This window comes from Athene noctua, chromosome 6 (assembly GCF_965140245.1).
Source record: "Athene noctua chromosome 6, bAthNoc1.hap1.1, whole genome shotgun sequence".
NCBI lineage: Eukaryota > Metazoa > Chordata > Aves > Strigiformes > Strigidae > Athene > Athene noctua.
In genome coordinates, this window is record NC_134042.1 from 9,527,617 (window position 1) to 9,549,752 (window position 22,136).

At 40.0% G+C, this 22,136-nt stretch overlaps 1 protein-coding gene across 1 annotated transcript in view; it reads right to left on the reverse strand.

The window, feature by feature from the left end:
• Positions 1-22,136, reverse strand: part of CSTPP1 (centriolar satellite-associated tubulin polyglutamylase complex regulator 1) — an 85,736-nt gene that overhangs the window by 53,886 nt on the left and 9,714 nt on the right. Inside the window, exons 2-3 of the mRNA XM_074909484.1 lie at positions 21,869-21,971; positions 4,649-4,779 (exon numbers count right to left, since the gene is read on the reverse strand). Of these exons, the coding sequence (XP_074765585.1) occupies positions 4,649-4,779; positions 21,869-21,971 (234 nt within the window). The remainder of the gene's footprint in view (positions 1-4,648; positions 4,780-21,868; positions 21,972-22,136) is intronic.

Consider the following 22,136-nt stretch of genomic DNA (forward strand, 5'->3'; position numbering starts at 1 on the left):
CTTTCCAGTAATTGAAAAGGATAAGGAATTAAGTAGAAAAGTAACATCTATAGTAATTTCCCAAGAGAAACAGTAATGTTAGTGCACTTCAATTAGTGTATACATGGTTCTGCACATACACGGATTGTTGTATTTAAGTATTGCTTCTGTTCAGATAGATTTCTCTCTTACGGGTTCTTTGAGAACTCATGGCTAGATGCGTCTGCTTGGGTGAATGAGGTGCATATTCCAAGTCAAGGCATGGTTATTTCAAGACTGACAGACAAAGCAGTAAATTTCCCTGCATCAAGGAGGAGCAACTAACTGCCAGATTAAGCAATTAGTTCATTTGTTTGTGAGATATTGGCTACTCTTCTAAAATTCCAGTTAAAAACTCTAAAGTGGAAAGGTGGAGGTTTTGTTTGTTTGGGGTTTTTTGAGTTTGTGTAAGCTTGGAAATTGTATCATATTACATCTTTGATTTTATCCTCTCTTGCTTCCAGCCAGCCAGGGTGCAAGCTTTGATGCAAGTTCTCATTTCTTATGTTGACCTATATCCTCACATAGCCGGCATTTATGCAGTTTATCAGGTATATCTTCCACAGATGGACAAAACCAAGAAAAAGCCACCGCTCACTCCCAAAACAGAAATTCAAATCTGTAATGAAACTTACAGTAAATGAGAGAAAAAAAATGGCAATAAACACTTCTATGGCAACGGAATAAATAAACCCAAGAACATGCCAGGAGATATGGAAGTTAGTGAATGTAATACTTTTGACAAAGGAAGACAAAAGATGCCATCATAGTTCTTCACAGAGATAAATCAGTGACAATACTGAAGCACATAGTAATTCCTGCCCAGAAACAAATCCAGGAGAGAAAACTGGGACAGAGCAGAATCTTACTGTAGAAGGCAAAGGGCATATTTTCATCCTTTTCTGCACACAGAAATTCGATTGAAATTCTATTGAAATAAAATGGACATTCAATGAATAACTCTCCATACACCTGACACAGGGCACTAAATGCAGAAAGATACTAGTTCAGGTCTTAAAAGCAATATACCAACATTAATCCAAGCTATACTGCTTCTAATTTCAGAACCAGCAGGTTGTTTGTCCCATGCTCTGCCGCATATTACAGGATAACCATAAACAGAATTTCTTACCAGCACTCTGTAACTTACCTACCTCCCTGTGGTGGGCTGGTCCTGGCTGGACCCCAGGTGCCCACCAAAGCTGCTCTATCACTCTCCTCCTCAGCTGGACAGGGGAGAGAAAATATAACAGAAGACTCATGGACAGGGAGATCACTGAGCAATTACTGTCACAGACAAAACAGACTTCACTTAGGGGAAATAAATTTAATTTCTTGCCAATCAAATCAGAGTAGGATAACTAGAAATAAAACCAAATCTTAAAACACCTTTCCTCCACTCCTCTCTTCTACCACGGTTCAACTTCACTCCTGATTTCTCTACCTCCTCCTCTCTCCTGAGCAGCACAGGGGGATGGGAAATGGGTGTTGTGGTCAGTTCATCATACATTGTTTCTGCTGCTCCCTCCTCCTCACTCTCTTCTCCTGTTCCAGCATGGGGTTCTCCATGAACTTCTCCAATGTGGGTCCTCCCCACAGGCTGCAGTTCCTCACAAACTGCCCCAGCGTGGGTCCTTTCCAGGGGTTCCGTCCTTCAGGCACAGGCTGCTCCAGCGTGGGTCCCCCATGGGGTCACAAGTCCTGCCAGCAAACCTGCTCCAGTGTGGGCTCCTCTCTCCACGGGGCCACAGCTCCTTCCAGGAGCCTGCTCCAGCGTGGGATTCCCACGGGGTCACAGCCTCCTTCGGACACCCGCCTGCTCTGGCATGGGGTCCTCCCTGGACTGACGGTGGGTCTCTGCTCCCCTGTGGACCTCCATGGGTGCAGGGTACAGCTGCCTCCCCACGGTCTTCATCACAGGCTGCAGAGGAATCTCTGTTCTAGCACCTGGAGCACCTCCTCCCCATCCTTCAATGACCTTGGTGTCTGCAGGTTGTTTCTCTCACATATTCTCACTCCTCTCTCCTAGCTGTTGTTGTACAGCAGGTTTTTTTCCCCTTCTTAAACACATTATCCCAGAGGCGCTACCACTGTCGCTGATGGGCTCGGTCCTGGCCAGCGGTGGGTCCGACTTGGAGCCAGCTGGCATTGGCTCTGTTGGACACGGGGGAAGCTTCTGGCACCTTCTCAAAGAAGCCACCCCTGTAACCACCCCCCACCACACAAATCCAATACACTCCTGCACATAGTATGTTTAAATTATCAAACTTCTATAATCATAAAATGAGATGCTGTAGCAACAAACTATCTGTAGATAGAGTCAGGATTCCATGCAAGCTTATATAACTGTTTTTAATTTGATGTGTACATATGGTTTCATGTTCTAGTGCAGTGATCATGAAGAAACAACTTAAAACTAATTTCTGGTATAATCCAATTAGAAGATGTACCACCAGCCACGCTTCTAAAGAAAGCTCCAAGTTGAAAGTCTTACTTGCTTTGGGCATCACTTAGTTTGACTCTTTCTACTGTTAAGAGACTCATTCTGTAGTTCAGATCACCAATGATCTCGCTTCTGGTTGCTGCTATTTCTCGTATAACATGATTCCTTCCTACATTCACCTAAAAGCAATGTATTTCAAGGAAAGAAATCCAGGTCTAGTCTATGTCTGATTGTGGTAACGACCATATTTCACCCACTATTTTGCACATGTTCAGCTTCTTAGTAAATTTGATTAGTTCTTAAGAGACCATGAATGTTCTCCATTCCCCTACGTACAAGTATAGCAGAAAAAAAAATCCCATAGCAGATAAAACCAGAATGAATAAAATCAAGGTTCTAGTCTGTAATTACTCCTAGAGAACCAGAGCAATTGGACTGAGTGAATGAAAATATTGACAGCAAGGTCTCTAAAGTGATGCATTTCTGTGCCTAATTAATGTAAAAAGAAAATGTATGTAAATGTATAAATATACGGGTAAACATGCCATATTTGCTCAGAATAAAAAGTGCATCCACTGGACTTTAAAGTCAGAAAAATACATGTTGAACTCTTAAGACCACAACCAAAGGACAGTAACATTCACCTAAGCTTTTGTTTCTATGCTCCCCCTTCCCCTTCAAAGTACCATGGTGACCACATTTTCTTCCACAACCTTTTACATATCTATATAATACTGCTAAAGTTAAAAGAGAAGGAAGATACTATGCAGGCAAAACTTTTAGTTCTTTCCAACAAATCCAGGTTCTCATCATCCAGCTGAATCAGATGCTAGATAGATGAAACTCGACGAAAACTTGCACTGAAAGTATAGTAGTGGGTACTTTGCATCAGAGAGCTTCTCAATTTGTCAGCAAGGTTTACCAGTGACAGCTGCAGTTCTGGTGGATGACTTCTTCACCATCATCTCTAACTGCCCTACAGAAATATGTTCTAGGAGACCACAGTTTATCTTTCCTGACTATGACCTGATCTCAAATATGTCCTCACTGCATACTGGTTAGATTAGTACCAGGCAATTTAACTGAAACCTTAAAAATATTATTCCTGAACTAATGTGATTTAGAACATGACAAAGTACCTATCGCTGGGAAGATGTTAGACAGCATAGTCAGTCACTTCAGTAGCTAATTACAGATTTTGTTATGCTTAACTATGATTGTCCAATTTCCAAGGATCTAAATGGCATGTGTCAAAAAAGTCAAGTTGTTATTCAAAGTTCATCGTGTGCAGAAGTGTTGCAGAGCCTAGCCAGAAGGTGAGGTTTTATCTGTATTTAGAGATGGTTCTAGTCTTTCCTGCAAGAAGAAGTGAGGCTTAGAGTAAAAACAACATCCAAAATTCATATTTGTACAGCAACATTCAGTGTATTTGCTTAAAATACTAAATTAAAAACTAAAACAAAACATAATTTTCGTTGCATGTAGTTACATGAGTTTATTTTGAACTCTGGCCAGTTCTGTAATACCTAATGTACTGACTGCAGTGTAAGAATAGCTAGACAAGATAGTGCTGCATAGTTATTTTGGTACTGGAGCTTTTTCTTTGCGGGTAGGGTGGGGGAAGAGGTCACACAGTTGCCAGTGGTCCTCCTTCCACGGCCATCAGGATCCTTCAACATCATCTAGGAGATGTGTCAGGACTAGCTGAGACACAGCTCAGGTGGTAGCGTTCACCACCTACAGCCCAACACCACTATAACTCCAGTTCCTGCAGGGCTCCTGGTACCCCAACTGCCTAATCATCTCAGCACCTGCTTCCCTCATGCTCCATACCCTATATTCTAACCATCTCCAGGTATGTTACTCTGCTCCCACCCACCAACCCCAAGCACATTTGGTTTTTTTTCTATCCATTCCCATGCACAGGCCAACAAATGTCCTCCCTCTGATCTACTGTTGCTTGATACACTGTTCTGTGGTGGAAGTAGCACTGGCAACAAGGTGCTCTTACACTACTTTACACTGCGAGCATTTATTAACTATTCCAAAGGCAACTGTGATGGTGTCTTGCTATTAACAATGTTCGAACACTAGAACACAGTGTGAAGTGTCATTATTTGTACTGTATTAATAGTCTAGCTAATGGTTTTAATGGCAAGGTAACAGGACAGATGCTGGAATACTTGCCTCCATTTTTCCCCACTGTTCGGAAACACCTCCAGAAGGTTCGAAGAAAAGATGCCCTGTTATGAGGGGTAGCTTGAACAAAGCTGAATTCACGGAACAAGATGTGTGTTCCTTGACGCACACTGTTAAAACTGTGGAGATAAAGTCAAAACAAGAGAACGTTAGAAAGCTGAACCGATGTGAATGTTCTGGGGCCAGCTGGAACAGTAGCAAGAAAACCACTGGCAGTTACATTTTGTGAAACCAAATCTCCAAAGCATATACCCGTCTGTTCTCTAGAGAGAAGACCATTTGCAAAAACCACACACTGGAACTTAATTATAGGAATTAGAGGTTTGTGAAAGTAAAATTCATTCTAAAGAATCCCAGCAAAGGGTGTCCAAGAGCCACTTACTTGAAATCAATCCACTGGAAAATGGCTGGCAAAGAGTAACTGTTGTTTATCTGACCAGAAGATGCCCTTTCTTTTAGTATAATTTGAACTTCACTGCTATTCTCATCACAGTTTTCTCATCACAGCCACACACAGAGAAAAAAGTCCTCATTAACAGAAACCTCAAGATTTCATTTCCAGGTTACTGAAAGTTGATTCTATTGGATGGATAAAATCTATTTCAGTTGTTATGAAAAGCAGATTGACACTAAAGGACACTTTGCACTATTGCATTTTGAAAAGATCCGCTGCTAATTATGATGGATAGTCAATTTGATATTCACATTCTTGTATTTAGTACAGATTTCCCATATTTGAGCTGTAAGCACTTTAAGCTAACTTATTGTAGTAAAGACTTGTCTTAAAAAGGTTTCTCTTGAAGTGCAAGAAGCTCTCCTTTGGGCATGGTAAAGCTAAACATGTAAGAACAATAGAAATGCAAATACAAACATTATATACCAGAAGGTATAATGACAGGGTTGCCTCAAAGACAGATTTTGTGCATTTCACTCCACATCATGCAAGTAGGACAAAGCTTTCAAACACTCCAGAGAGATCATTAAAAACATTCACTTGGGACAGCAGCTTAACTCTCCCACATAGGAGAGGATTAATGAGAAGATACAAGTTTACTTTCATCACAGCAGAACCTCTCCATAGGTAGCATCTCCACAACAGACAAAATCCAGTGGTCAGTGTGAAACCTCTCAGTTTGCAATTTTAAATCATCTCTTTAAATATAAATAGTTTAAATCACTTTATCCTTCATAGTATAGAAAAGGGTCTCTCACATTTGAAAGAGAACTATACCACAGAGAGTCAAGCAAAATTAAAAAGTCATGTAACAACTTGGGGGGGGGAGTCAATTTAATTTTTAAAAAAAGAATCACAATTTCTGTTCTTTAATGTCATGCTTCTCAGGGACATGCAAGTAAATGGAATTTTCTATCATGTGTTGAAAGCTAGATGTAGAACATTGTTTCTAGCCCTCCTACCCAGAAGGAAAAGCAACTAAGTACAATCACTTTATGATTAAGACTTGTGACTCTTGAAGCCTGGAATTAGGAATACTCTTTCTGTAAATATCATGGACAAATATATTATTTCATATTTATGAAACCTTATTCATGCACCAATGCTGTACAAACCAGAGGAAAGCACAGCCATTGTCCCAAGAGATTAAAGCAAATAAATAAATTATATGCCTGATCAAAATATGCCAAAATTACAGGAAAGGGCTCCCATGGCTATCACTGTAAGTAAAGTATTCATTACGAAGTGCTGTAGCTCACTGCCTTAGAGTGAATGAGTTCAGAGTAAGGGAAAGTAACTTGCATAAAGTCCCACAAGATGCCTGTGACAAAGCTGGAAATGGGATTTCAGATCTTCTCATCCCTAACCACAGCCTGTAAGACTTTCTTCATTTTCAATTTGCATTGTTTTGCTGATGATCTGACAGGCTCATGGAGAAAAGAGGGATACAAATGAAAAAGAAGAAACTTGGTGTAATAGGAGAAGGCAGCTTTCAGAAAGATGACACATGTAAGGGAGATGTTTAGGAAGAGAAAGAAGATGAAGGCACAGTCATACCATTAAATGCACCAAATTATGTTGCTCAGAACAACTACAGCACAAGCAACTTCTGGAAGCAGATCCTGGTACAACTGTAATGGAAAGGTCCAGACATGAAGCTAACATACTATTAATGCACAGCAGACAGCCCTACTGTATTACTCCATGGTTCTAGTAAGTGAAAACTCAAGTCACTCACACTTTCAGCATGGGATTGCTCTAAACCTAGCAGGCAGAAGGGTATGATATCACTTGTTGTTGCTTACTCAGTTGAAAGAGTGGGTGGATGTGTTGGAACATCAGCACACCTGGATGTGCTGACAGCCAAGTGCCGCCAGCTAGTTGAGTAAAAGAGGTACAATATTTCTTTCATTCTTCATTTCTTGCAATAAGATTTTGTTTAGCTATACAATGGAAGGATTTTTTCCCCAAAAGCTCAAGTCTGCAAGCATAGGAGTCAGAATTTTATCCCAGTTAAGATGCTGCATTTCAAAGACCCTCTTTTATAATTTCCTTTTTGTAAGTTGTAAAAGCTAAACTCAAAGGAGCCAGCTCATGATGGAGCTATCCAGCAAGCAGCCCAATGACAAACCAACAGATCTATTCTCAGTCAGGGTTCAAAATCACTACAAGAGACAGGAACACTATAAATTTTGAAATCCCTTTATCACTGGTAGATGGGCAGTACAAAAATAACTTGGCCATCTTTTGCTTAACAATTGCCAAGAGGTGAAGTTACCATTAATGTGGTGGGTAGTAATGGCTTACAGGTGAACCCTTTGGGAAGAAAAAGAAATGGTGACAACCCAAAGCTGTTGTGGGTATTTCAACAGCACATAGGGAACATGGCCAACATCTTACTGATGATTTTTATATACGTGCAAACAGATGTCTTTTCCAGTTTCTTTTGAATGCAAAAATGAATCAAGCCTCAGAGTCAGAGGAATGGCTTAAGTAAGCAAGATATCAACAGCAAAGCAACAAACTTAGCTCAAACATTCTCAGCAAGCTTAACAGCTGCTAAGATTCTTCCCTTGGGACTGCGCAGTCTTCCTTCTATCTGACCTCCTCTCACTGAACAACTCATACCCTTCGCAAAGTTAGGTGGCCAGAGCTGACAAGCACCTTTGCAGGAGACTTACAAAAAACCTAATGTACCTCAACAAGGTATTAGTTTGTCATCAAGAATTTAGAACTTGGTTTGTGAACCCAGAAACGGGGAAAATAATTTTTCACTTCTCTGGTTAACTTCTCCTTTTCCTCTTTTAGGCATTTAGTGCAGTCATCTGCAAGAGATTCCTTCAGGAAGAAAGCTTTCAACAACTCTGCAAGTCTCCAAGCCTCCTATTGCAAACCTAATGGCTGCCCCAGCCCTCTCCATTACCAGCAAATAGAGTACGGAAATCAGAACATTTAAAAAAAGTTACCAATGACATTATTTTATTTGTCTTACCGAAACTGAGACTAGAAATTGAACTGAATGTTCATTTGTTAACACCAGTTCACTGCAAGCACTCATATTTCACACAAGAATTGTTATGTAACTGGATACATCATTAACAAAACAGCTTTTCCCATTCACTTGTGAGAATATTCTGGAGAAAGATGAGAGAAAAATAAAGCAAGCTTCTTGTTCGATGGGAAGATCTAAAGAAACTTTTGCAGTAGGGACTTGAAGATGCTTACTTGTTCACTCCTTCCCTTTACATGCCCCAGAGCAACCAAACCACAGAACAGAGCCTCTTCCAACACCACTGCTGAGAAAGCTGCGTCTTGCAGCACTCCTAGTCTATGGTTGTGGGATGGCACGTGCACGTGAGGAAGGAAAAAAGCCTTGGGATGAGACTGTGATAAAACAGCCCCAGCTCTCAGAAATGGCTATGCTGGGAACTCTAGCACTCAGGTGCTGCTTCTCTGAACAGAGCTGCTTTCAGTAAGGCTTTGTCTTTTGTGTAATTACATTTCGGCAACTTGCCAGAGTTCAGAAACTTTCAAGCACTCTTTTCAAACCTTTGGACTTCTAAATAGATTGTAAAAGTCCCAGGATGCTATGGTAACATCCCAATTGAAACCCAGTACAGTAGTTAGCCTCTGCCTGCTGAACTCAGGCAAAGCCAAATATCCTCAATGCAGAGAGAGCCCCAAGTCCCTGAGAAGGACAGAAGAGCTTGCCAGGACCCTGCTGTCCCCTAGCAGGTGCCACCTTTGGTTACCATGCAAAGAGCTAAATGAGTTCACAGGACCCCTTCTCTACTACATGGGAAACAAGGAACAAGAACCGTTACTCCTTAACTTACAGCACTACTGCTTGCATTTTCTATTGAGAGCATGATGAAGGAAGAAAATCACTTTGAAAGCTCATGCTGCTTCTCCAGTGTGAACAGTTTCTCCCCATGCATACTACTTTTCTTCCCAGCTACACAGGTGTCTATGTCATTAAAACAGAAGGTAGTCTCAAAAGCAAAGTTGCCATCAGAGGCTATGTCTAGACTGACTGAAACATCTGTAGAGAGAAACAATGTAGAGGACCTGATGTCAACATTATAGGTATCTCAGGGTTCATTTTTTTTCGAAACACACTCTGGACTAGCTCTAGTCTAGTCCCATGGGCTGAATGCTCATTTGCAGTTGGAACACATCTTCCAGTTTAGTTCCATCTGACAGGAACCCAGGTCACGAGCTCCAAGACTGCTTCATGGTGTGAACCAAAGCACAGTAAGTAGGGATAATCAGAAGTATTAGGATTAGAGACTGTGGTACAATGGGTAACAAAGAACTGGCTCCAGCAATAGAAAATGCTGAAATTCAAAAGGTTTTAAAACCCAGGCAATTTCTGTTGTTAAATAACTCATCCACCCGCAAAGCATCCCCAAGTGACCAATCACACTTACCCCACGGCTATGCTCCAAAACAGCAAAGTGAGGTTTATCTTACCCGGAACCAGCCCTGAGAGGGAACACTTAAAACCGCAGGCACCATTAGGAAAAAAAATCCCAGTTTTGCTGCTGTGACAAATAAACTACTGCTGCACGAGCCTAGTTTAATTTAAGGTCATTCTATTCTTCACCTATTGGTTTAAGTGTACCACCCTACTTGCAATATTCAGACTAATCATTGGATTGTTTCTTCAGCTATTCCTCTTGGAAGGTAGCGTAGGAGCATTAGCATTCCTCAATTTAAAGCTGTTGTATCAAGTGCTTTTTAAAATTCCACAGATATTAAGATTTGGGACAATGAAGTCAGCTACAAGGAAATCACCACCTTCCTCTAATGAAATTAGCAGTGCTTTTTAGGCACTTCCTCTGAAATGTGTTAGCACTGTTAAGACGAAACAGATGCTGAGAGTTATTCCTGATGACCGAGTTTAAGGAAAGATCCTTTTTTTAACAACCAGGCAGATAGGAAATCATTAACACTCAACATTTTGGCGAGACTGGGTGATGTAACACTGCAAACACAGAGCCTGGATTTTTTTGAAATCCCTTCTGTCTCACCCACTCAAGTTTATTTCAGCTGAACGGTGGGGAAAGAGGGAAAGGAGTGACACAAATTTTAATCATTTGTTGTCACACTTCTTGGTATAGGCTCAGGAATCTCTGTATTCATGGCAGAGTTAATACAGGTGGTACAGAGATTATCCCAAGTACTGTTTGAAAGGAAATGAACCACAGCACCTGTGACACAGCTCAGGGTAGGCAGCGAACAAGCTTTCTTATGTTGCTTTGTAGCAAATCAAATCCTCTGAGACCAGTCTACAGATTCTGGAGAAGGAAAGGATTAAAGGAGTTGCTGTGCTTGCTCTTTATTACCCAGAATCCCTTTATCTTTTTTAGAGTCCCCCTCCCTCAATTTTTCCTATGCTAGGTCAGTAATTTAACACCTTGAAGCTTTCAAATCAAAAGCTAAAATGACCTTACTGTGTTGAATTATTATCCCAGGATTTAAGAAAAGGAAAAAAAAGGCAAACGGGGGGGTGGGGAATCTCTAGAAACAGAGGCCTTTTGATCAGAGCAGCATCCTGCAGTTTGCTGTAACTTAAGCTGGCCATTCTTATATAGTAGGAATTAAGGACTCCCCCTGCTAGGCAGGGCCCTATTAAAACACAATAGCTGTTTGAAAAGGGTAAGCAAGCTGATATGGATATAATAGGCCACATATTGGGGCCCCTTTCTACTCTGAAATAAAGCTGCTTCTTAGAGTTATGAGCTGGGAAACCTAGTGTTCAGGAAGATGGGAAAGGCCATACAATGGAAGATGGTAAATAGCCCTGCAGAAGCCCTCCAAGGTGCTTAAGGGAAAAGTAAAGAAGCCTTCAGAGATAAGCATCAATCACCCAGGACTAGCTCTTTCAGTCTGATCAGGTACTATTTCAGACCACATGGTGTTTGAGTCTGGAAAGCTCTTGCTGGTATAAATATTTAGTTTTTACAGTAGAAAACATAGTGAGTTGTGCACCACAGACACAGCTCCATGAATACCATTATAATTAGTTTTATGGAGATCATTGCAAGTTGCCACCCAGTTTCCCTCAGGAAACCCTTGCCCTTTTCCCCCAAAACCTAAAATAAATAAATAATTTTAAAATTCCAGAATTATAACTACACAAAGAAAGCTGCTGACTCTCCAAGTAATGTATTTAGTATTTGTTCAAACTGGTCCAAGTAGACATTTTGGGACAAGAAGAAAATTCCTCATTGAACCGCTCTATAATCTTCTATATGCTGAGGGTATAGTAGATTCAAGTCCTCAATAAGCTTTATTATCATATAGCCATGATCTCCATTCTTTGGCTCCCTTTATTAACCAACAGATGTATTTTTGCCCTCCCTGCCATGCTGTGAAATTCATTCACTAGCTGCAAGATGCTGCAGAAACCATGCAGTGAACCTGTGGCAAGGGTGAGAAGATGGCACAAAGAGAAACACTTAAAAATTCAAGCAACACAAGGTAGTTTTCAATTTTCAGGTTTCCTCTAACAATTCTGGAAGTAACTATGGAATTGACATCAGTTGGAGATTAATTTTGATACCAAAATGTCAATGTCCACTGAAGGAGGAGTATGAATTTGAAAACTATTGAATAACTGCACCCATCTTGTGCTGCTGAGATCAAAGCGTAACGCCACGTGAAGGCAAACTGGCTTCTCGGAAAATCGAGGCCAAAGTGTAAGCACAATTCAGGGCCTGCTTGCTCCATTCTGCATGTAGTCTCCCCTGTATCCCTTATTGTAAGACAGTTCCAGGTTTCATAAATTAAACTTTTAATTATTTTAAAAGGTAGGAGCACAATTATGTTACGACTGTGATGACCTGGGAACTACTGAAATATAACTTAATGACTGCTCCAAAGAGATTCAATACTGGTGCCATGCACGCAGCTCCCATATTTACTCTTTTCAGTCTGGGTTAGAGTGGAGAATCTCAGAAGAAGAAAAAAAATTACAACTAATACTCTCTCACCTATTCAGTTGCCTTGGTAAGAACTATAGCGCATCGAAGACTGAGCTGCTTCCAATATTTCAATCATGGCAACAGATGAACCTTGCCAAAATTCTTTAATTTAGGTGAAACTTCATCATTTGACATTAATGCTAACTCTGCATTTAGAGATTGCTTACCTAAACCACTTCAGGCTCACTACAACTGCTTGGTTACAGTGCTGACCAGCTACAGTTTGTCCAATTCATCTGAAGACATGCAATAGGATTAATTTTGCAGGACATGAAGTTACTGTAAGTCTCTTAAGGCTAATAGGTTCTGGAATCTGTATGGTTACAACACTACACAACACAAAGTCTCAGGTTCTCTGAAGATATTCAGATTTCTAAGAAAAAAAAAAAGTCAAGTCTATTTTCTAAAGAAAAGAAAGATAAACCAAGTTTTAAAAATGCATTTTTCAGGCAAGCTACAAGACTTTCAAGAGTTTGCTGTTCATGGGGATGCAGAGACAGTTAAGGAATTTTATTCTGTAAAGGGTAAGGAATCCTGTTATGGGATCTTATCATACACCACTGCTGCAGGCATTTGCTGATGTTTACAGCTTGGCATATCCAGTTTAGGAGAAATTTTACATTTATTGGCCTTGGCCACATTGTAACACATGTATTCTTATAGCAAGGCAATTAGAAATGCTCCTTAAGATTTTCTGTGACACCACAGTGTTTCACAGCCTAAGAATGAATACAAAAGTCCTTCCAACACCACAAAACCAAAGAAACTCCAACCTTAATTCTGATCCATCTTTTCTTAAAGATCTTTCTTGGAAAAATAAAGTGTTCCTCAAACTTACACGACTTTATTCCAATTTAATACGAGGTCTTTTAAGCTTAGATAGATGGAAGCCAAGAACTCCCCTCAATTTGATCTCCTATATACGTATAGTAGCCGAGACTCATACCAAAATGCTTCATTAAAACCAGAACTAAACCATATGAGTCAGTAATACAAAGAATGATATAGTCATTGATGAAGCTATCATGTATTCAACAGCAGTTTTCTTAGCTTGAGACATCAAAAACTTTACTGGAGAAAACAGTATGTTCCAAAAAACCCATTCCTAACAGAAAATGATAAAACTATGCCTTGTAATTCTCAGAAATAAAAAAAAAAAAAAACCACACCATATAGTAAGGGAAAAAACACCAATGTGTACCAAACGTCCTAGTTATTATGTTTTTCCAAAGCTGCTATTCTCTAGTGCATTTCTACTGAATTCCAGGTGCCAACTTCACATTACTAAAACAGTTTTTGTCAAAATATTTACAGAAGCTGCAGGAAATCCAATCTTTACAGCATGTGATCAAGCATGAAAAGAGATTCCTGCTTTATATACACATTGAAGATTGTATGCAAAAGACTGTAAATAGTCCCACTACATCTGTTGTGGATATGTCACTATTTATCTTTCTCATTTTTTCCCCTATATATTCCAACACAGTGACTCAGCAAGCACAGCTGAGCAGTTTTCCAGAATGATGGAGAAAGATGCTTGTCAGTGATCTTAGCACTGAATATCTATTTTGCATCATGGTGAGCTCTACTACTGACCTTTCCTGAGTGGAAGAAGGACAATCTAAGATTGCTACAGTTCACCAATTCTGACTTGAGGGCCCTTTCACTTCTGCAAGAATACAAATTTAAACAGAGCAGAGCTTTGTGATCAGAAGCGCAACAACATGACTAAAGCAGTAACTACCCAATACTGCAGATATTCAAACCAAGTGGAATACACTGAAAGAGAAAATAAAATTAAACCAAAGACCCTGTGGCATCCCAAAAAGGGTACGATGAGCACTGTGAAATACCCAACTGATGAAATGAGTTATGGCAAAATGACTGCAAAGATCACATACAGGAGGCTCCTTAAAGATTTTCTTAGGAACAGCAATGACTTGCTTATCTATTCTGTTGTACTGCCAAATGCCAACAGTGGGATGAACTGGGGAATAGGAAAACTAAATCACAAATGCACATAACCAAGAAAAATTACTTCTCTATTAGAGATCAATTTTCAGCACACCCTAGGATTTTGTCCTTTTCCCTCTCTCACTAAATTATCCAGACCTGTTTCAAGAATAAATTTACACATTTGAAGTATGTCACAAAAGTCTGATTTATCACCCAGCTGGGATCATGTATACACCTCCAAATTTGTACCAGTAACATTAACAACTGTAATGAAAAGCAATTAAAAAATTGGAGGCATAATCAGAATTATGCTGGAGTTATGAACTAAAACTAGACAGAGGGTAATACATTCAACTCTAGCCCAGAGAAAAAGCACAACACAGTCAGATACATACAGTCCTAACACTTGTACCATTTGGCAGGTTTCTGGACTTAGGCTTTTGGAAAATTTCACACATCTGTTTTCCAGTTTTATTAGCTATCAACACTGCCTATATGCAATTGGCTTTAACCATCATTAAAGAAAGCTCAACATTATGGCAAACATGTTGCATTTCAACATTCAAGGCTGTTAGAGAGAACACAAATATACCTGACTACATAAAGTCTCCATAAGGTCCACTTCTGCTGCAACTATTCTGACAAAGACCACAAATAAATGTCTAATTTCCATGATGTAAAGGAACAAGAAAGAAGTGAGCGAAGACTGCACTGCTACACCAATGAATACATACTAGAAGCATCTTAACTGACCACATTGTATATAGAAGTTGCAACTGCCTCTCTTCAAATAGCAAGAGCAGAGTGCAGCTCATGTCAGTGTGTAGTGAGCAAAGGCTTATCTACAGATAACTACCCTGTGCTGACAAGGCACTGATATCAAGTGTTAGCATTCAGGTGCTACGGCAAGTTCTCTAGATTTTTCTGTCACCAAAGCAGTATTATAAGTTTCCTGAGTGGAGTGTTTTATCACACACAGCATCAATGGTAAATGGATTCTTTCATGTTCAATTCTATGTTACTTCTTTGGCTACAAGCCTTCCAAGATTGTCCTGCTCACCAAAAAGCTTCTTTACCTTTCCCCCCACCCCATATTTGTTTGTGAGAGTTTGGACTCATCTGAGTATCCACACACCTGTAAGATTCTCAAGTAAGTGGGAAGAAAACGCCACATTTTCTAATACACTGGCAACATGTACCAACTACAGTGGGAATCAGTGTGTTATTCCCAGTAATACATGCATTTTTTCCAGCTGTTTACTCAACAGCAGTCATCCCAATCAGCATATTTGTCAGGCTAGGACTTGTTGCAATGTTTGTTACAAAGAAACAACTCTGGGAAAATCAGGAATTCACAGATCCTGCCTGTCAGATGAAGATACCAACGCTGTCTCTGCTGTCAAGCAATTCTATAATAAAAACATCACACTTCAGGTGACAGATCTACAGGTTCTGGACAACATTCACATAATTTGCATCACAAATAAGCAAAGTTATTCACAACTCCCAAATCTTCCACAGCTCTCTTACAGAACACATACCCCATGCACACTAGACAGGGGGTTTTGAAATCCCAGTTCTAACATGGGTTGGAGAAGCTTAGATTACAAGGAAGAGATTTTGCCATTCTGACAACATTTCTCTGTAGAGGTAAGACTGAAAGGTTTTGTGTCCATTAGCAACGCTCTTAAGTGGAGAAATACACAACTATTATAGGTTCCCCAGAAAGATTTATCAACAAATTCAGTCCTGCAAATCCATGTACTCTGTAGAGACAGACTTTGAAAATGTCTCCCTCATAGCAACTTCTTCATGTTAGCTGCAAAATCTACTCCTCAGAGCTGCTGGCATGAGTGCTGTGTCTGAGTGCATATATTCATTCTCTTTCCACTGATCACTGAAGAGTAAAGGCAAGGCAGACAGTGCTCTTATGCAGTGCCCTAGGGATCAAGGAATCCCAAGTAAGAGCCTGTCAGGAAACATCAAGCACGTTACCCCAGCTGAGATTTTTCAGCCCAAAGGGTTACTTCACAGCTAGGTCACAGACAGCAGCAGCTTCACACCGACCACGTGGCTCAGTACGGTCTTGCATTGAGTGTGATAATTTTGTCTTTTTCTCTCCAGAGCAGAACACATGTAGGAAACTGAAGAATGTTTGAGGACCACAAGAAATAATATTTCTGTGATTTCTCATAAGATTAAATCAGAGAGAATATCAACATTTTATGTAAGAACCCAAAAGTATTGTTACCTCCTGGAGGCTACCGATTTGCTCAAAACACACAGAACTAGCACTAAAAAACCCCAACCACCAATGTCCCTCCCCCAAACAGTCTTGCTGACACATTCTAGTGAATGGCTCCATCTCTCAGAAAGGGAATCTGGCACAACCTGTCAAAGCCCTAAGGACCTTCTCACTGCTATTTTTGCTATTTATACTACAATTGTACAAAGCACGGAGCCGGTGTTCTACAATGCGAGACACTGTAAAGTACATGCAGTACAATATCACTTCTGTCTTGAAGAGCTTACACTATTCCTTGTGAACAAGACAGAACAAGTTACTGTGAAATGGTGAAAGATGCAGAGCAGATGACAGCAAGATGATAACAATGATAAGGCCTACATACATAGAGATGCAAAAAAAAATAATTGATGGCTCTAAGCTAGCTTTAAGAATCTCTCCTCTTTATAAGCAGATAATTCAGCTTATTTCCAGTTGCCAATTAAGGTTGTCTTCAGTGAGTGGCTTATTTCTCATGGGTATCCCATCTGTCCCATTCCTGGCCCTTCCCCCTGCCCTCCCCCCCTCCAGGGGTACTGAGGCTATTTTAAAGAGGAGAACACTATTTACAGATTTATTTAGGTAATGTAGTGTAGCAGTACAGGACTGGACAAGCCAAAAGTTTTTCTGATACCAAGGCTTGTACCACTGCTATTGCCAGAGAAAGCCAAGACAGCAATATCATATTTGTCCCTAAGGAATGAGTTGAACAAATTGTTCCAGCCAATCCAGACAGCAAGAGAAAATGAGGTACTTTCATTGCTAGAAGTTGATACTTCTCACCATGATAACACCTTCCTATCCAAAGATCTCAAACTATATAGCACCGGCAGTACTGTTACTCTATACAAAGCTAATGTTCCTTTGTGTAAAACAGGCTCTACACAGCGCAGACATGGTATTTTGAATTGCCAGGCATACAACAGATGTAAAAGCAGTATCCAAACCATGACCCCTAAAAACACACACATCACAGACACCTTCTCAGATAAATATTACCCAGCTGTCACACAAGGTCCAGCAGATGCACTTCAAGTCAGAGCCAGCAGGAACTTCCTTCACAGAAAAAGGGGATCTCAGACATCAGTTTGCAGAGCCCAATGGAAGTAGCACTGCATCTGCAAGCTAAAAGCAAGATGTCTTTCTCAGTCATGTTCCAACTGGCAGGTAGTCAGGGAGACATTTCACCAGAAACAAAAGAAAACAAGAAGTGTTTGGGGAGAACACTACTGACAAAAAAGTGCCCTTTCCTGTTGTCTCCAGTTCACTTGCATTTGGTTTATCAAACAAAAGTGATAGGAAAAAGAGTTTCCTGTCCAAGGTGAGTTAGCACTGGTTACTATTTCTGAGCTTTCCAAAGAGTCTTAAGCAGAGTAGCACATCTACCTGCAATCTGGAAGAGAAAGTTTCAAGCAAAGAGTTAGCCCAGAAGAAAAGCAAAAAATTACTACTAGGAAATCCCTTGGTCAAAATAGTTTTTTGCTGCTTCTTCCAGCTGAAGTGAAAAAAAAAAAAAAACAACCCCACACAGACTCCCTGTAAGATCCCAGAAAATATGAAGTAGGATGCTATGCACATTCCCTTTGCATGATCAAATGCATTAGCGTGGGGCCCCTGTTTTTGTTCAGTACAAGAAAGATCAAGAAAACAGGATGATAAATAATGTATAGGAGGAACATGTCCCTTTAAAATATGTTGGCACAGAGGTTAGGCTGGAAGAAGTAAAGCAGCGTTAGGGCGTAATTACACAGAGGGCTTTCAAAAGTCTGCATTTCATGAAGATTCAAAAGCAGAGCAGAGACTTCTTAGGTTTGTAATGAACAAATACCAGTAGCATTTCAGCATATCTATAAAATCAAGACTAGTCCTAAAAGAAGCATAATTTTACTCATTTAGCTGTGGATTAATTGGCAGAAGAATGACTGATCCCTATTCCTGTATGGGTCAGGAGTGAGTCAGATGAGGGGAGCCTCAAGGTACTCCCAAGATTGAAAGTAGATGCCCACGTGGTTGGGACAAATGAACAATGGAATAAAGTGGGAGAAAAAAATATCCTTGAAGACTAAAATATTCTGGAAGAAGAACTGTAGAGATGGTCAGTCCTCCACAATCAGCAAGACTGCTAGGCTGTGGAGAGCAGTGGAATACATACCCAATTTCATTTCCTAGAAACACTCATTGCCTGCAAAACACTGCTTCATCCATACAGAGCTACATGACCACATAGTTTTCATCTCTGAAATTTCACTCAGGTAAGCTAAACCCCAACAAAATTTGCTTCATTACCCATAAAAACAGTTGTTGTAACTGGCACAAAGATTTGAAGTGACTCATGGTGAAGTGGGGCATTGAAATGCATCATGGAAAGGCCATGATTGCTCTTCAGTGGGGAATCCAGCAAGAGAGGTCCATGAAACTCCACTCTATTGAAAAGCGTGCTCTCTGAGAAGAGCTGGGAGAATATCTAACACCCGTCCTTGACACACTAATTTCATTATTTCTGAAAAGTTAAAGAAGTAGTTATTTTATCCCACACACTCTTAAAACAAAAAAAGTCACTTGCTTGGGCCTACCTGTGAGCTTTCTAAACCCTGGGCTTGGTCTTGAATTTTAAGTGAAAGCACAATGTGACACACTGGACACCCTAATAACAAGCCCCTTCATCTCAAATCATTGCATAATACTTTGAAATATGCACATGCTAATCCTCTCACTTAAAATAACCTGGAACAAGGAAAACACTAGGAGAGTGCACACCAACCTTCTGGAGTCTCACAAATTATCTTTGAGTTCGAAGATACTGAGATTAAAGCTAAAAATCAAGATCAAGCTTATTTGCTTGGCAGAGCAGTGTAGCTATCAAAGCACAGCCTCAACAAATGTTGCCAGTTGCATGGGTGAACAGAAATCTATTGGGCAGTGAAGGCTCACCACTAAGCCCTGGTAGTCAGAATGTATGGCACTTTCATAACAGGAGAGGTTTTTTTATTCTGAGTCTACCTACACTCACATTGCCGATCATTTATTCTGCACTTTAAATAAAGAATCCCACATTTCAAATCTTAAGAGTTTCACAGCTCTCAAAATTACTAAGCCTGTTTATGCTTTGGTACAGGGACACAGTTTGATCTGCTAAACTCCAGACATTCTATAAAAGAAAAAGTGAAAAAAGAAGAAAAAAAGAGAATGACTAGTTCTGTATTTTTTCACAGAAAAAAAAGCCTTTTTCTATGTTTCAGGAAATCGGAAGCTCCACAGAACACTCAGTGTGAACAAAAAAGCCACTGTATAAATACACATCTTTGAAAATAAATTGGAAAAATATGATCTCCAGCACCTAAGTCAATCAGAGTGTGACAATTTTGTTTCTTATAATGATCTTGAATTCCTACTTATTCTTTCAAAAGTAGAAGAGGAATAGGAAGTGAAAAGAAGATGGTTATCATGTCATATGAAGAAATACTACAGAGAAGCAGTGCGAGCAGTTTCAAAAAATGTGGAAGACCTCTTGCTCACCATTTAATTTTTTAAGTATATATGATCAGAAGTTTAGAAAAGGCCCTGAGGAGTCAGCTTGCAAGTAGGTGCAAACCAAATCTGATCTGGAGAGATGCCTGAATGATGATTTCTGCTGGGTATTTCAGAGCCACCTTGCCTTCGACTCTGGTAAAGAAATCCTGTTGCGTGGAGGTCACTGTAGTCATGCTTTTTACCTTTCTTAAGCTCTTGTTTACTGACTATTTGTTCAGCTGACTAATCTCAGTATTACTTTCTGTGGAAACTTGCCTGTATCAGATGGAGCATCGTGATTCCCAATCATGTCAAGTGCACAGGTTGTACCTTCATTTGTTCCCAATACCTCCTCTCAGTGATTAATTCTCCGCAACCCTCAGTTAACAGTGACCACTGCAACTTGCTCAGAACATGGTAGTATACTTACTGTTCATCAGTTTCTGTAGTAAAGAGCCTTATTCCTGATATTATGCATTGTTTTAACTTTGGTAGTCTCTAAAGAGGGAATGCATTTTGAGAGTTTAAGCCACTTTATAAACACCAACAAAAAATCCCAATCTCCTTATAAAATCCATGCAGTACCAAGTATTATTTGCTTCTAAAATAGATTTCTGAGGTCTTTTAAAGTCAGTATTCATTCTAGTTACACTAAGTTACAGAGAAAGGTTAACAGTAAAACTAAACGCCTTGACAAATTGTTTGATTCTTCTAGTAAAATTGCCTTTATACTGTCTTGAATGGGTTGTCCAGATTTTGCAACATGGATGATTCACACCAAGTGAAAGCTGGAAGTACTTTGTTGAGAGCAAAAGAGATAACATATTACTAAGAATCCATATTTTCTTGTTAAAATGCCATCTATCTAAAAGATCTGTTCATATAAACAGATGTAGCAAGGTGGCCTGTATCTTACCTCCTCTGCCAAGATGGTCAAACCCACACTAGTCTTGAACTGCTTGTTACCCTATCTCCAGAAAAGAAAAAATTGAAGATTTTCCCCTCAGACTTGCTGCAGTATTTATCTTAGTTACTCATTTACCAGTGAGAATCTCTGTTGTGTAAAAATGAAAATTAGCACGGGGCAAGAAAATATAATGCAAGTTGTCCTATCAGTCAAGCTAGCAAATTAGACCTCATTTGGAGATTACACAGACACTGATGTGTGGAAAAAAACAAACCCAAAGAAACCCACAAAAAAACCTGAAACCATGGTCAATTGAGAAAGCAAGCTACTCCTATGCTTTGAGATCTTCTTCCATCGCTGCAGTAGAGATTGTTGTGAAAAACTCTGCACATTGTTTGCCTCAGAAAAAGATAACAGGAAGGCAAGCAAGCAAGGAAAGATTTTCAAATGGCATCAAAAGACAGAAACATATAATCACTGCAAGCACAGCTTTAATGAAGCTTCCTGGAAGAGTTTTAGACATTGTGCAAGACATCATCAAGTTGGCAAAACATACAGCCATCAGCTGAGTCAACATCAACAACACTGAAAACCAGTAGACAGCTTTTCCCCAAAAAAATCTTTCCAAATTAGTAGGAAGAGAGTATCTGTGCTAATTATTATATTCATTATTTAGGGACTTATGCAGGTTATAAGGAAGAAGCATTCTATTAAAGCATTCAACAGGACAACAATCACACGAGGAGACAAAACAGTTCAAATTCATACTCAGAGAAAGGAAGAATGAGTGCTGCTGAAACCAGAAGCAGTCTCTGCTTTGATACGAGCAGACCTGATTAAGGAGCAGAATTTGTTTTTCTATATGCTTTTAAAAACTCTGTTCCCCAAACTGACTGCTTCAGATGAATGTTTGTAATGGAAGAGGTACTGAACGGTACGAAACCCACACACATTTCCGAAACATGCTCAGGCAGCCCTTGGCTAACCCGGCAAAATCCAGCATTCACAACATAATCAGCATGTGTCCAGCTCCATTCTCCATGTACCCTGCCGGTTTCCAAAAGCCCCCCTTAGGCTGGCCCTATTGGCAGCGCCCCGATGTACTTACTATTCAGTGAAGAACCTGGCAATGCCATACTGACTAATATCTTCCCTGTTCTCCAGCAGCTGGCTCACTGCATCCTCCATGTACGTGAGGACATGTCTTTGAGCTGCAAATAGAAGAGAGTAAGAGACAGAAATTAGAATACAAGGGACCTGTAGAGCCCAGAGCCAGACCGGCCTACTTGTGTGCCTTACATAACAAGCTGAGCAGCATTTGCTCCCTCAGTTAAAGAGTAAAGGTTTCATTCTCCCAGATATCAATAACAAAATTC